The sequence below is a fragment of the Aulonocara sp. 'chitande type north' Nkhata Bay genome, linkage group LG11, assembly GCF_057382095.1.
Source record: "Aulonocara sp. 'chitande type north' Nkhata Bay isolate Kocher_YH1m ecotype deep benthic linkage group LG11, A_spYH_male_GT1.1, whole genome shotgun sequence".
NCBI lineage: Eukaryota > Metazoa > Chordata > Actinopteri > Cichliformes > Cichlidae > Aulonocara > Aulonocara sp. 'chitande type north' Nkhata Bay.
In genome coordinates, this window is record NC_141354.1 from 1,497,922 (window position 1) to 1,514,779 (window position 16,858).

At 43.8% G+C, this 16,858-nt stretch overlaps 1 protein-coding gene across 1 annotated transcript in view; it reads left to right on the forward strand.

Moving 5' to 3' along the window:
- The window catches only part of LOC147318290 (uncharacterized), a 70,056-nt gene extending 55,422 nt beyond the window's left edge, over positions 1 to 14,634 (forward strand). The window contains exon 3 of the mRNA XM_086310131.1: positions 14,036 to 14,634. Coding sequence (XP_086166257.1) covers positions 14,036 to 14,634 — 599 coding nt within the window. The remainder of the gene's footprint in view (positions 1 to 14,035) is intronic.
- Positions 14,635 to 16,858: the final 2,224 nt, after the last annotated feature.

The window sequence follows — 16,858 nt, forward strand, 5'->3', positions numbered from 1 at the left end:
ACTGGACACGTTGGACCCCCTTTCCCTTGGTGCACCTTTCCCTTGCACATTTTTGCATGGTTGTAAATACTTTATCACTGGAAATAAATGCATTGAACTGTTCTTTCTAGTTTGCGCTTGAGTCTTCTTGTCCATTAATCTTGACACTCTTCTGTTGCAGAGGCAGTTCCTTTCTCTTTTCCCAACTCTGCTGCCAGCGCACCTGGACTCACCTGTTGGTAATCAATATAAAGCACCTTGAGGCACCTACTGTAGTGATCTTACACTATATAAATAAAACTAAGTTGAAAATAAATGCACTTAAATGGTTGTGTTAAAAGTCCAAGAATGCTTTCAACTTGCCAGGAACTGCAGATGGAAATTACCCTGTATGGCTAAATCTGTATAATGAATTATGTGCTTTATCCTTTTTTAAATAAACATTGTTCTTTGTGCATTCCTTGTACTATGACCCTTCATAGATAGAACCAAGATGGCGCCGCGTATGGATGCCCTGGTGCTTCAGTGCGTTACTTTTGTTTTGCTTTTGTGCATTTCTTCTGTGTTTGGGCACTCCTCTGGATACTCTTACACCAGAGAAGAGCTCCTTAACTACAGGACTACAACGCCTGTGGATTTATTTCCAATATTTGTCGCATCTGCGGCAGATTTACTGCTGACTCTGACCAGGAAAGCGAGACGCCGAAAGAGAGGGAAGCGAGCCGGCGCACTCGTGCGTTTGAGGAGACGCGGACTGCGTACTGCTCTTCCTGGGATCTTCCTTTCTAATGTACGCTCACTCGGGAATAAGATTGACGAACTGGCCCTGATGAGAAGCATGAACAGAGACTTTGCCTCCTCCTGTGTCTTATGTTTTACGGACTCGTGGCTCAGTGAGAACATCCCAGACTGCGCGCTCAAGCTGGAGGGCTTCCATCTGCTGCGCGCGGACCGGCAGGCCGCTCTCTCCGGTAAGTCCAAAGGTGGAGGTGTCTGCTTCTACATCAATAGTGGCTGGTGCACAGATGTGACAGTGATTGCTCAGCACTGCTCTTCCTCTCTGGAATATCTTTTTATCCACTGCAAACCGTTTTATTCTCCGCGGGAGTTTGCTTCATTCATCCTGGCCGCTGTTTACATCCCGCCAGACGCGGATGCGCAGGCAGCTCAGAGCGCACTCGCGGAGCAGATTCTCCACATGGAGCGGACATTCCCGGACTCTCTCATCATTGCTCTTGGGGACTTTAACAAAGCCAATCTGAGCCATGAGCTTCCCAAATACAAGCAGTATATTAAATGCCCGACCAGAGAGGAGAGGACATTAGACCACTGTTACAGCACGATCAGCGGGGCCTATCGCGCGGTGCCCCGCGCTTCACTCGGACTTTCTGACCACGTCATGATCCACCTAATCCCCGCGTACAGACAGAGGCTGAAGCTCTCCAAACCTGTCGTGAGGACTAAAAAACTGTGGAGCAACGAGGCTGTGGAGGAGCTTCGCATGTGTTTGGAGACCACAGACTGGGACACATTGAAGGCTGCTTCTAACAGCTTGGACGAGTTTACGGACACTGTCACCTCCTATATCCACTTCTGTGAGGACAGCATTGTGCCATCACGCACCAGGGTGAGTTATAACAATGACAAACCCTGGTTTACTCCTAAACTCAAAAAGCTGTGGCTGGAAAAGAGAAAGGCGTTCAGAAGCGGAGACAGGGACTGCTCCAGAGAGGCCAAGTACAGGTTCACTAAAGAAGTGGACATTGCTAAACATCAGCACTCTGAGAAGATGCAGCAGCAGATCTCAGAGAATGACTCGGCCTCTGTGTGGAAAGGTTTTAGGAATATCACCAACTACAAGCCTAAAACCCCCCACTCCACTGATGACTTGCTCTTAGCCAACACCCTTAACGACTTCTACTGCCGTTTTGACGAGCCATCAGGCAGCCTTCACACCTCCAAAGCCCCCAACAATAGAGGCATTTTGGGCACTAATTCCCCCTCCTCTTCCCCCTCCATAGAGCCATCACCACCTTCAAACTGTTCACCTACAACACCCCCCTCCTCACCCCACACAAAAGAGGATTTCACACCACCTCCTCCCACCACAACTCTTCATATTCATGAAGCAGATGTGAGGAAGCAGTTTAAGAACCTGAATGCTCGGAAAGCTCCTGGCCCAGACGGCATGTCTCCTGCCACCCTCAGACACTGTGCAAACGAGCTGGCCCCAGTGTTTTCTGGCATTTTCAACTCCTCACTGCAGGCATGTCATGTGCCTGCCTGCTTCAAGTCCTCTACCATAATCCCTGTCCCCAAGAAACCTAGGATCACTGGACAAAATTACTACAGACCCGTGGCTCTGACATCTGTGGTCATGAAGTCATTTGAGCGCCTAGTTCTCTCCCATCTCAAGACCCTCACGGCCCCCCTCCTGGACCCCCTGCAGTTTGCATATAGAGCCAACAGGTCTGTAGACGACGCCATCAACATGGCCCTACACTTCATCCTGCAGCATCTGGACTCCCCAGGAACCTACGCCAGGATCCTGTTTGTGGACTTCAGCTCTGCCTTCAACACCATCCTTCCAGACCATCTCCGAGGCAAGCTTTCCCAGATGAATGTGCCTGATCCCATCTGCCGGTGGATCACTGACTTCCTGACGGACAGGAAGCAGCATGTGAGGCTGGGAAAGAATGTCTCGGACTCCCGGACCATCAGCACCGGCTCCCCTCAGGGCTGTGTTCTTTCTTCTCTGCTCTTCTCCCTGTACACCAACTGCTGCACCTCCACCCACCAGTCTGTCAAGCTAATCAAGTTTGCAGATGACACCACCGTTATTGGGCTCATCTCGGACGGGGATGAGTCTGCCTACAGGAGGGAGGTTGAACGTCTGGTGTCCTGGTGCAGCCACAACAACCTGGTGCTGAATGCCCAGAAGACAGTGGAGATTATTGTGGACTTCAGGAAGCACACAGCCCCACTCCCCCCCATCATCCTGACTGACACCCCCATCACCTCTGTGGACTCATTCCGCTTCCTGGGTACCACCATCACCCAGGACCTGAAGTGGGAGCCCACCATCACCTCCGTCATCAAGAAAGCCCAGCAGAGGATGTACTTCCTGAGGCAGCTGAAGAAATTCAACCTGCCAACACGGACGATGATGCAGTTCTACACTGCAATCATCGAGTCCATCCTCACCTCCTCCATCACCGTGTGGTACGCTGGAGCCACTATCAGGGACAAACAGAGACGGCAGCGTGTTGTGCGCTCTGCTGAGAAGGTGATTGGCTGCAGACTCCCATCTTTGCAGGACCTGTACACCTCCAGGACATTGCGGCGTGCAGCTCGGATCTCAGCTGACCCTTCTCACCCTGGACACAGTCTGTTTGACCTGCTCCCCTCAGGCAGGAGGCTCCGGTCCATTCGCACCAGAACCTCTCGCCATAAGAACAGTTTCTTCCCCTCTGCTGTTGGACACATGAACAATAACCGTATGACTGTCCCCGCCACTAACACATGACCCTACGCTGTGTCACTGCATCATTCTATGTTTGGCACTGATCACCACCTGCACTCATGTATATATCTATCTACGTAGCACTCTTAATTCTTATTCTCATGTATATATCTCATGTATATCTCATGCACATATCTTTCTACGTAGCACTTTTAATTCTTATTCCTACTTTTATTTTTTCATGTCTATTTAAGTGCTATTTATGACACTATGTTTGCACTGAAGCACCGCAGCAATTTCCTAATGTTGTAAACCTGCTCAACATTTGGCAATAAACCCCTTTCTGATTCTGATTCTGATTCTGATGTACCTTAATAGTAGTGAAGTTTTTTTAAAAGCTGGATTTATGGGGAAAGTACTGAGTTAAAGGCAGATATACCTAATAAAGTGTCTGTTAAGGGTATTTGTATATATATTTTTCATTACTCTAAAGTGTATGTCTGTCAAGGACAAATTCACATCTCAGTATTCGACTGCATTGCAAGACTTCGGTGCCTAACTTGAATAAAGAATCTCTGTATGCAGCAGCAAAGTAAGGGATTTGGAACGACTGCAACTCAGCCATGAACAGGTACACCACGTAAAATCACAGAAGGTCAACAGATGCTGGGGCACATAGTGTGCAGAGTGAATGGCTAGAATTCAATCTTATTTATATAGTGCCAATTGTGTGTGTTTAATCTTACTGTTCTGTCACCATGTAACCGTGTTCTGTTTAAATAGATTTTCCCTGACAAAGTTGCTCTTTAGGGCCTCCTTCTGGCATGACCTGGTGTAACGTGTGCAAATCTGTCTCTGTTCTATGATGTCATCAGAAAGTGCATGGTATTGTTTGGGGAAAAGACTTCTCCTGTTCTCCTGTTCTCTGCTGTAGTGACAATTGTATCCCTTAAGATGGTCTTTAAGGGCATTGCCGGTATGTAATTCTGTTCCATCCTTACTAATGAACAAAATCTACTAGAAGAAATGTGATTGCAGTGTTTGCTTAATAGAAATGTTTGTAAAGAGAGGATTCGCTAACGCTTTTGGCTAAACAAGTCATTTGTACTGTTATTGTGTATTTGACACCTATGATTTCTAAGAGCATTTCATGTTGTTTCTCAGTTTTACCCTACTTCAACTGGCCTAAGTAAAGGGAGTGAAGTCAAACCCTCTTGTCTGCGTGGTCATTTTGAAGAGGAGTTTAGTCTGAATGTCGACTCTAGCAAGGCGTTAGAGGCAGAGCACATTACAGTAAAACGACAGCCTCTCAAAGACCAGTCTCGTGAGGAACTGGACAGCAAATAGAGCTATCCTCCAGAAACAGCTCAGCTCTAAGATTCAGCTGCAGATGTTGGCAAAATCCACTCGACAGCAACATGTCACAGAGAACCAGCGCATCAATGAAAACCAGATCTAATACATCTGGCTCCTCCAGGCATTCTAGGAGTTCAGCTGCAAGTAAGGCAGCTGCCGCACAAGCACGTGCAGAAGCTGAGGCAGCTAAGGCTGAAGCAGCATTCATGGATAAAGAGAATGCTCTGAAGTTGCAGCAAGCAGAACTAGAAGCCTCTATGCAGCTTCGAAAAATGCGTCTTGAAGCGTCGTTGGATAAAGTACGCATGGAAAAAAGGGCTGCAGCTACAGAAGCAAAGGCAGAAGTTTTGGAGGCTGCAGTGATTCAAGATAATAACGAGACTCTTAGTGAAATAGATGTTCCTGCTGATGACCCAGTAACACGCACAAGGGAATATGTGAAGGGTACCACACAAACCATGCCCATTCTAGAAACCTCCAATGGTAACACAGAGATGAAGCTCCCTCAGCATTCGCTGACCATAGACTCTTATCCCAGGATCTTTACGCCAAGATCTGATGTACATACTCGAGCAAGCCCCAACCCAGTTGCAGTACCACACATCCAAACACAAACCACATACATAGTAGCAAATCTAAAGGAACATTTCCCAGGCAAAGCAGAGCAAAGTGACACTTACACCCCTAAACAAGAACCAACGGTCAGTTATGCTCAACAGCCTCTAGACAGTGGCTACACCAGCACCGCCTATATTACAACCCCAGACAACTTCAGTCACCCACATGACACCCACATTCCAGGAAAGGAGTCCACTGTATACTCCACTAGAAATGGAGCAGAACATGTCAGTGTCATGGTCCTGGGTCATTTTGACCCAGTGTTCTTAGTTTTCCTGTGGTTTTGTATTTCGTTCCTTATGTTCATTGGATTGTTTGGTTTGGTATTTGGATCCCCCCTTTGTCCATGCTGTTATTGTGGTGTTTGTTGTGGTACCGTGTTCCTGTCCTTTGTGTTCTGTGTTCTCCTCATCCCCTCGTGTATTCATCCTTGTTCTCTGCCTCTCTCTCTGTGCTCTTCTCTGTGTACTTTGTTGTGTTTAAGGTCCTGTGGAGATCAGGGAAATTATTTTACTGCTATTGTTAAATAATCATCATCATTACCATTGCATTAATAATATAATTTACAGTATTGATATTGCATTCAGATGTTTAAACAGTGTGTGTGTCTTTCAGAAAGACTAAGTTGCAGGCTGACAGGAAGTTGCAGGCTTTGCAGAACTGAAACCGAAAGCAGAATCTAAGTGCAGGTTATTCTGAGGAGCAGGTTAGACGAGGCTATTTGAATAACTAGGGTATTCAAATTGTCTGTTATACTTTTATATTCTTTTATTAAGCTTTTAGTAGAGGTTCTTGATTAGAACATTTATTCAATATAGTACATATAGTTTCAGTTAGGTTGTTACACATAAGGATGAGCCTCTGTTCTGGTGAAAGGTCAGAAGTGCAACGGGTGAATTGAGAGAGCATTTGAGGACACACACACACACACACACACACACACACACACACACACACACACACACACACACACACACACACACACACACACTCAGTTAGAGGGAATCATTTATAGGTGAGAGGTTAGTTATGTTTACTCGCAACTGTGAAAGAGGAACAGTTTCTTGTTGTCTCTGCAAGAAAGAGGAACAGCGTCTGGCAGGATGTGGGGCTCGTGTTCCAGACGAGATAGAAGACAATGTTCTTTTTAAACTGTGTTAAAAGTCATTGTGGTTTTGATTTGACGTATGTATATATTCTGTCTGTGACGTATGAAGGGGCGTCATTAATTCAAACCCTGATGCTATAAAAATCTGTGTATGCTTTGATTAAGTCGGAGAACAGTTCCTGTCTGCGAACAGCCACTGGTCTTCCTACGCGTGTATTCATTAAAATCAATTGTTTGACCAAGCTCTTCTAGACCATGGTTGTTTGTACTCTCCTTCCTCAATATTTGAACCTTAACATTTGGGGGCTTCGTCCGGTGGTTGAGGAGGGAGAGAATTGGAGGTGTAGACGGAGAAATTCGGTGGTCTGAGGTGGTTGGACGGGCAGACATGAGTGCCAGTGGTCGAAGTGAGTGGGCATAAGCCGGCTTATCCAAAGGTAAGGCACTACCTGTTGAATTATTTCCAAAGTGTGCCAAATTGGACATGATAAAATTTAAGTCTACTCACTGAAATTACTGGTGAGTGTCTGTGTTGATTTTGATGAAAAATCTCATGAGTTGAAGCAGTTAGAGTCTGCTAAAGCAGTTAGAGTCTGCTAAGAAATTGGGTTGGAGTCTCAAGGAAAAGGAAAACAGTGAAAGTGAGTTCGAGGCTCACGTAGGATTTAGGGAATTTGGTCATTTTGTGGGTTAAAGTCCCGGTTGGTCATTAGGTCAGACCTTTGTTGGTCATTTTGTGGGTTGGAGTCCCCATTGTCCATCAGGGTAGATCTGCCTCAGTCATACACTTGTTTTGGGTGTTGACTGTTGTTTCAAAGTATTATAAATTATTTTAGAACGGAACCGTGGGGGTTCTAGGAAGCGCAGTGCTCAGAGGTAACGCTTGCCAATGCCAAGGACGCTTAGGCATTGTCCTCGAAGAGGGATAGTCAGTTGGTCACTGTGGAGCTTGGGGCACTCCAGAATAACTAGTGGTTGGACCACTTTACCGTTTGGAACGGTATCTGCGCTTTTTTGGGCAGCAAAGGTTGGACCTTGGGTGTTGGACACTCTTAAATTAATGTAGGGATTTTAGAGATGAGGCCAGAAACTGTTGGACAGATACTGGTTAATTGATCACAAAAAAGTTGGACTTTATCGGTTGGACCGTTAACTTAAATTTGTCGAAATTGGTTAGGCGCTAAAGCTGACAGATCTGACAGTGGTTGTAAATATAAGACGTCTTTATAATATAAAATAAGAGAGTTTGGTGTGAGAGGAGGCTGTGTGTCGAGTCAGTAATGCACTGACTGTCTGAAGCTATTTTTAGACGGTGTGTGTGTGAGTGTGAAAATGCAAATTATTAAGTAGTGAACTGTTTAAACCACAGTTGGGTTTACAAATACTGCTGCAAACATTGTTGAGTGTGTGTTTAAAATGCCATTTATGTTCATTAGAGGGCTATAAATAAAGTTTTGAGTTGCCGTAGTGGATGTATAGTAATTGACTGAGTTTGGATGTAGATAGATAAATATAGTGAGTGCACTGTATATATTTAAGATTAACATATTACTTTTAGTAGTAACTTCTCTCCAGCAATAATTGCTGGTGTGTTTCATTTTTTCAATTTCTTGTGTGTGCTGTGAGAATTAATAGAGGTTTCAATTGTTTTTTGTTTTTTTTGACTTGCTCTTTCTGATTATGAAAGGAATGTCTAAAATACTCTTAGGAAAGCGTGTTTTAAGTTATATTCCTCAACTCTGGTCACAGATTAAGTGTGTGAATGCTGTGAGGAGTAGGTTTTGAGTGATTGGGTGTGATGTGTACAAAATAATAAATAATAATAACACTATGAAAGTTGATAGTAGAGTGAGTGCAAAAGGAAATGTGAGAGAAAAAGGCGGTGTGTGTGAGATGATTCTTGAAGTCTGAAAGAGCTCTGCTGAGCACGCTGAAGACTGTGATGTGAATGCTGACAAATGCAAAGAATTTAGTATATTTAAAAGTGTGTGTGCGTGAAATAAGGGTGCATTGTTTTTAGATCAAGACTTAGTAAAACTAAAGAGTTTGATTAGGTTGTAAAATAGGAAAGAGAAACCGAAAATATTGCTCTGAGTGCTGTGTGTGTGTGACAGGAAATGGTGTGTGTGACAGGAAGTTTGCATGCCCATAAAAGGTGACGAGTGAGCACCCAGAGAGAGATGAGTTAGACTCTAGCCAAATGAAGCGAATGGAGGTTTTAAGACAAGGAATGAAAAAGATATTAATCGTATGCTTTAGTGTGTCAATACAGGTGGACTTTTTTCAACCTAGAACCTTGAGTACAGCAGCAAAACCATAAAACATAATTGGAAGGAAAACAGGCCAGATTTTGGCTTAAAATTTTACAGCTTGACCTCGCACTTGGCCCCGATCCTGAGAAGAAGCTCAAAGGACAGTTAAAGACCGACAGAACATCGTGGACTTCAAGAATTAACAGCAGCCAAAAGACAGTGCAACTGAACCGTTAACACTGAAACCAAACTGACGGGACCAGCAGCAGCATGGAAAAAGCACACGATGCAACATGTACTGTAAATTACAGGCTGGGCAGTTGAACAGTGGGATAATGAACGGTGATAAAGCACTGGACACTGATTGTCAGATTTGCCATGCTTGGAGTAATCTTGAAAGAGACGACTGAAAGGATCAACAGAGAAGAAGAAACCACGTGATGAAAAGATGGACGGCGAAAGTGCAGGCTGGTAAGAACAGTGTGACATGACTGTTTAAAGGCACTGAATGTGATATTTTGCCAGGCTGGGACTTAATCCAAAAGGAAAATACTGAAGAGAAACAGAGAAGAAACGGACTGTGTTTGCTGGAGAATTCAAGACAACAAAAGGACACTGAGAGAAGAGGACAGGGACCAGTGAGAGGTGAAGGCGGACGAGTTCGACTGTGAGAATAGAGGGTATAATTGGGTTGAAATTGAAGCCTGAACTCATGACGGTGTTTAGAGATGTCCACCAGAAAACTAAAGAGGTAAACAAAAAGAAGGTAAAATGAAGAGAGAAAATAACTGACAATTGCATCAATGAATAGAAAACACACATACACAAAGTGTTACATGTGAAATTTTTTTTGGAAAGAATCAGAAGTGAGATGGTTTTGAATTAAGAAATCAGTGAAAAGATGCATGAATTAAACCTGATTATAACAGAGGCAATGAAGAAAGCAGCTTAACATTAACATTAACAAAATACACTCAACAAAAATATAAACGCAACACCTTTGTTACTGCTCCCATTCCCCATGGGATGGACGTAGAGACCTAAAATTCATTCCAGATACACAATATAACCATCCCTCCCAAACAGTGGTCACAAATCAGTCCAAATGTGTGGTAGTGGGCACATCTGCTATATTGAGATAATCCATCCCACCTCACAGGTGTGCCACATCAGGATGCTGATCTGACATCATGAGTAGTGCACAGGTGTACCTCAGACTGCCCACAACAAAAGGCCACCCTGGAATGTGCAGTTTTGTCTCACAGCAAAATGCCACAGATGCCACAAGCAATGAGGGAGCGTGCAATTGGCATGCTGACAGCAGGAATGTCAACCAGATCTGTTGCCCGTGCATTGAATGTTCATTTCTCAACCATAAGCCGTCTCCACAGGCGTTTCAGAGAATATGGCAGCACATCCAACCGGCCTCACAACCGCAGACCTCGTGTAACCACACCAGCCCAGGACCTCCACATCCAGCAGGTTCACCTCCAAGATCGTCTGAGACCAGCCACCCAGACAGCTGCTGGAACAATTGGTTTGCACAACCAAACAATTTCTGCACAAACTGTCAGAAACCGTCTCAGGGACGCTCAACTGCATGCCCGTCGTCCTCATCGGGGTCTTGACCTGACTCCAGCTCGTCGCCGTAACAGACTTGTGTGGGCAAATGCTCACATTCGATGGCGTCTGGCACATTGGAGAGGTGTGCGCTTCACGGATGAATCATGGTTCACATTGTTCAGGGCAGATGGCAGCTGAGAATGTCCCAGTTCTTGCATGGCCAGCATACTCACCGGACATGTCACCCATTGAGCATGTTCGGGATGTGCTTGACCGGCGTATACGACAGCGTGTACCAGTTCCCACGAATATCCAATAACCTCGCACAGCCATTGAAGTGGAGTGGACCAACATTCCACAGGCCACAATTGACAATCTGATAGACTCCATGCGACGATGTGTTGCACTGCATGAGGCAAATGGTGGTCACACCAGATACTGACCGGTTCTGGGTCCCCAGACCCCCAATAGCGCAAAAAACTGCACATTCCAGGGTGGCCTTTTGTTGTGGGCAGTCTGAGGTACACCTGTGCACTACTCATGATGTCAGATCAGCATCCTGATGTGGCACACTTGTGAGGTGGGATGGATTATCTCAATATAGCAGATGTGCCCACTACCACACATTTGGACTGATTTGTGACCACTGTTTGGGAGGGATGGTTATATTGTGTATCTGGAATGAATTTTAGGTCTCTACGTCCATCCCATGGGGAATGGGAGCAGTAACAAAGGTGTTGCGTTTATATTTTTGTTGAGTGTACATAGGAAAAGCAATGAAGACCTGCTTACACTTATACACATAACATAAGTTGGTATTTCTGGCCAGAGAGAGGGAAACGGGTAGTTTTTAAGTACTTATGATAATAATGAAAATCTCTCAAGTGTGTTTCTTCAACAGACCTGGATCAATTCTCCACATGCAGCGGTCGGAAGAAACCTATAGGTTAACATGAGTGGACATGTTAAGGCAAGTTTTTGGTTGAATTGTTCACAGCACCATGTGTCCCTGAACCTCACAGGCAAACTCCGACCTATGTCTGAGGACCAGGAATGCTGTTAATAAGGTGGGAACTTAAAATTTGGGTTAGCAAATTTGGGAAAGAGAACACTGACGGCTTAAGTGGAGAATTGTGCAGGAGTCTGAAACACTGCAAAAGCAACATATGCAAATTCACATACACAAGCAGAAAATGCATTAACCTTACAAGGACAAGCTCGTGGAGATTAATGCATAGACATTGATTAAACCTGGCTAAGAACACAAACATACACAATGAAGATCAGCTTGCTATTTGTATGAGTGATAGAATGGTATGAATGTTTGATAGAATACATTTGAGTTTGAAGTTGAGGAATAACTCAAAGAAGCTATATGACAAAGGGAGTGAGTTATGGGAAAACGAAGAGGTGATTAAAGTAGTTTCAAAAAAGTGACTTAGAAGTGCCCTGGTACTGAGTGATCAAAACCAGTGATCACTGTGGAAAGAAACAAAATAATTCAATAAGGTGGTAATGTTTAAACATATGTTTCTCTTGTTATGGCAACTTCTTGAGAGATGACTCCGTATGCAAATTAGCTGGAGTGAGTGGTGACGAAGAAGCTTCCTGTGTGTGTGTGACTGAGGCTTTCAGGAGAGGAAGCATGGCAGAGAAGAGGAGTGCAGATTTGGATAGGAAATTTATAGTTTAGTGATGATATGTTGTTGTAAGGGGGTTAATATCTTATGCTGAATCTAAGTATGTTAAAGTGCATAAAGGGGGTGATTGTTGTGTTCAAATTGTGTGGTTTTAACGAGACTTTCGGTGGATTGAGGAGGTGAAATTATGTGGTGGCAAAACTTCTGTGTGTTTAAGGTTTTTGAGGTTGTTGTGGTGATGGGTTGATTCTGTCAGTTAGGTTCGGGTTGTTGTTGTTTTTGTTTTAATAGAGGGAGTTTTAGGAAACATGGACATGTCTAAGAGGGGGCCCATTATTTTTGTAACAGTGCACTTAGAGAAAACCTGTCAGGTGATTTGGTTTGGTGTTTTCATGAGCTAATAATCAGCTCTCTTTTTCTCATTTTGTTCTAAGCAGGCCTCGAACAGTGAATAACAGCGCTGACAAATTCTCGGGAGAGCAAATATAAGGTGGGCTTTCCAGATTACAACTGGCTGAGGAGAAAGCTACCTGTGGGGACCTGATCAGGTTGTAAGTCCCTGTTTAAAAGGATTGTAGCGAGTCAATCCAGTCCAAAAGCATAAAGAACTATTTTCCTATGGAAAACAAAAGAAATAAATGAGCTCATTTTACTGAGGGTGGAGAATCTGATCATTTGCGCGGGAGGCTCCACTATTAGCAAAAAATATGGTGTGTATGCATGTGAGTGAATGTGTGTGACTGGATTAAGGTGGGGATGAATAAATGTGGACAAACAATTTGCTTTTACCAGAGAAAATTTCTGTTTTATTGAGTGTGGTAGATTACAGGATTATAGTATATTGTTGGGAGAATGCCAAAGGCGAAGGGGGAAACATTTTTTGATATAACTCAGTTACCATTAATTGAAGAAACACATGACTGATAACTGTTTTAAGTTTATTTTTATGACATAGATTGGATCATGAGTGGGGAAAACTGAGCATTTTTAGTTTTGTATAGTATTAAGGGGGGAATTTAAGGTTTAATAATTTAATTGTTTAATAATTTGAAATGGGTTTTAGGATCATGTTATGACTTTTGGGTTTTTTGATCATTTAGATATGGTAATACTGAAGCAGAGCTTGTGATTTTTATGTTAAGGTTAAAGGATTAAAGTGAACTGAATCCTGTTTAGAAGCTACAATGCCGGTGTTTTAAAGCTGTATACAGTGGTTGTAATGTAGGCTTACACATACAGATATTACATAGATTTATTTTTAGGATAAAGGGGAGAGCTTATAAGTAGAAATGATTTTTATACATATTGCATTTTGTGCCTTTGTTGTGGCTCAATTCGTCTCTTGAGGGTCACGAGCCTTTGGCTAGCGCTATGATTAGCCAATCTACTGTGAGGATGATATGAGTTATTGAAGGACTGCACACGCTTATAGACATAGAGTCCATAAACACACATGACAGTATTGATTCCAGGCAAAAGGCCTCAAATTCATTCAGCTTTTAACTGAACTTAAAGAAGGACCAAAGAGGAAGGAAAGGATATATTTTGGTTAATTCTGATAAACTAGAATTAGAAGGTATTGTTACATTAAAAGGAGTAAAATGAAATAAAAAGGCTATATTAAAAACAGGTTATAACATAGGAAATGTGAGTTTTAAAATGAAGTTAGTGTTAACACACAGGAGTTGTTTCAAGGCAGCGTTTAGCTATGATGAAATTTATGTATGAGTGTGTCTGTGAAGGTTGTCAGTCATCCAGGTCATCGTAGTCAAAGGAGCTTGCAAAGAAAAGCGTCTGGACTTCTTTAAGTTGCTTGAAGACGTTTCACCTCTCATCCGAGAAGCTTCTTCAGTTCTAAGGTCAAATGGTGGAGAGTCCCAGATATAAACCTAGTGGGAGTGACCCCCCACAGAGGGACAAAAGGACCCCCTGATGATCCTCTAATCGCCTGAGCCAAGGTGGGAAACTGGGCGTGGGTCCCAATCAGCCAGAGTTTCGGGTGTGTTCATGCTGAGCATTCCTCGCTGCACTGTACAGCATACACCACATTGTTAAGCCGGTGTATCAGAGAAACTCAGGAGAGTTTTCTCCAAGCATGACATCCCAGTGTATTTCAGACCCAGCAACACGCTCAGACAAAAACTGGTTCACCCGAAAGACAAAACGCCAAAACACAAACTTAACAATGTGGTGTATGCTGTACAGTGCAGCGAGGAATGCTCAGACCTCTACATTGGAGAGACCAAACAGCCACTTCACAAGCGCATGGCACAACACAGAAGAGCCACCTCCACAGGACAAGACTCAGCAGTCCATCTGCATCTTAAGGATAAAGGACACTCTTTCGAGGATGCCAATGTTCACATTTTGGACAGAGAGGACAGATGGTTTGAAAGAGGAGTGAAAGAAGCCATCTATGTCCACTGTGAGCGACCATCTTTGAACAGAGGCGGGGGTTTACGACACCAACTCTCTGCCATCTATAATCCAGTTTTGAGATCCCTTCCCAGACGCCTTAATGCCCACTCACATCCGGGGCCATCTGACCTCAGGAATTCGCATGATAAGGTGGGGCCAGGTTTCACAATGAACACACCCGAAACTCTGGCTGATTGGGACCCACGCCCAGTTTCCCACCTTGGCTCAGGCGATTAGAGGATCATCAGGGGGTCCTTTTGTCCTTCTGTGGGGGGTCACTCCCACTAGGTTTATATCTGGGACTCTCCACCATTTGACCTTAGAACTGAAGAAGCTTCTCGGATGAGAGGTGAAACGTCTTCAAACAACTTAAAGAAGTCCAGACGCTTTTCTTTGCAAGCTCCTTTGACAATTATGTATGAGTAATTGCTTATATGCTTAACCTTAATTGATTAAAGTGGTTGTTTTCTTTTGGAGCTTTTAGTAGAATAGGCGCTTATAATGATTTTCTTGTGAAAGGTGACTTTAGATCAGAGTGGAGGAACTTGCAGCAGCGACAGTTTGTGTACAGGATGTTGATGATCAGATAAGGGAAAATAGAGCGAGCAACCGGACGTGAAAGCAGCGCTTTAAGAGTTTTAAAGTGATAAGTAACGTTGAAGAATATATATAAATACAAGTCAATAAGTCAAGAAGATAATTAGGATAAGGCTTTTGATTACAGAGTCCCAAATATGATAAGTTAGGGAGGTGCAGGAAAAGGTGTTTTGTTTCCTTTGCAGAAGATCTCGGCGACCACAGGGGGGGCGAGGATGCTGGAGGCCCGAGGCCTGATGGACCACAAGAGAGGGACCGAGAAAACCTAAGCTTACGCATGGAGTGTTCTCGGATGGGAGCTGGTGTTTATTACTGGACCCCTTAGATGACATGAGGCTGTTGTCTGATTTGCTGAGCCAGAGGATGGATGTCAGAGAAATGAAACAAGTGTAGTGACCCTCTTTTTTGTTTTAGGGAAAAAAGAGGGTCAAAAGGGGAAGTGTGGAGATCAGGGAAATTATTTTACTGCTATTGTTAAATAATCATCATCATTACCATTGCATTAATAATATATTTTACAGTATTGATATTGCATTCAGATGTTTAAACAGTGTGTGTGTCTTTCAGAAAGACTAAGTTGCAGGCTGACAGGAAGTTGCAGGCTTTGCAGTTAGGTTGTTACACATAAGGATGAGCCTCTGTTCTGGTGAAAGGTCAGAAGTGCAACGGGTGAATTGAGAGAGCATTTGAGGACGACATACACACACACACACACTCAGAGGGAATCTGTCACGGTTCTGGGTCCGTTGGACCCAGTATTTTGAGTTTTTTATGTTTTGGTTCACTTTTGTTTCTCTGGTACCTTGTGTTTCAGTTATCTTGGTGTTTTGGATTGTTTCTCATTCTCTTGTTGTGATGTATTATTATTATTATTATTATTATTATTATTATTATTATTATTATTATTATTAGAGTTTCATGTTTCTATTATCCATGTTTTAGGAATGGTGGTTTCATGTATAGTTCAGTTCCATGTTTCATTTTCTGTCTCTGTGTTGAGTCCATGTCTCTGAGTTGTGATTCATGTTTCCTGTTTTATTGTGAAAGTCTTTGTCTTATGTTAGTGTGTGCAGCTTTGTTCCCCATGTCTCGTTAGCCCTGATCTCTCCCAGCTGTGTCTCCCTTCTGTGGCCCATTTCCTCATTACTACCCTGTGTATTTAAGCCCTGTGTTTTCCCATGCCCAGTGTCGCGTCGTACCCACAGATTATGCCTGTGTGTCCTTGGTCTCAGTGTTCCAGCCTCACTTCATGTTTGTTTTCCTGCCAGCAATAAAGCTGAGGTTTTTGAGTTACATTCCGTTTTCCGAGTCCTGCATTTGGATCCTCATCTCTGCCTGCCCGCACACAGAGCCCTGACAGAATGACGCGACCAGTATGGATCCAGCGGACTCACTTTTCACCTCTGAGGGAGAGAATCTCACGCACCTATGGGATTACTGTCGGAGGATAATCCACGCTGCGAGCCCCTACACGAGGCATATGGAGGTAGTGTTTTTTGATAATTTCTTGTCTACTGCCTCCACCGTCAGTTTTCTGCACATAAACGGACTTAAGAAAATGATAACAGCTCTAAGAGCGAGGCTAGCCTTTGAACTGTTTGGCATGGGCGGCCCAGGGAAAGAGGATTCAGCTGTTCTCCTGGAGGCCCTCGTCACTTGGTACTCTCAGTGACAGCAGCATGTTTTGCCACGGTTTATCACCAAATCATTTGATCCGTCCCTGAGGAAGAAGTGCAACCCTTGCCATCATCATCCTACCACACTTCCATTCTCACCTGTAGTACGGACTGGTGCAGTTTTCATTTCCACACCTTCAGCTCAGTTTTCCGATCAGCAGCCACCTTCAGTTCAGTCAGCTGATCAG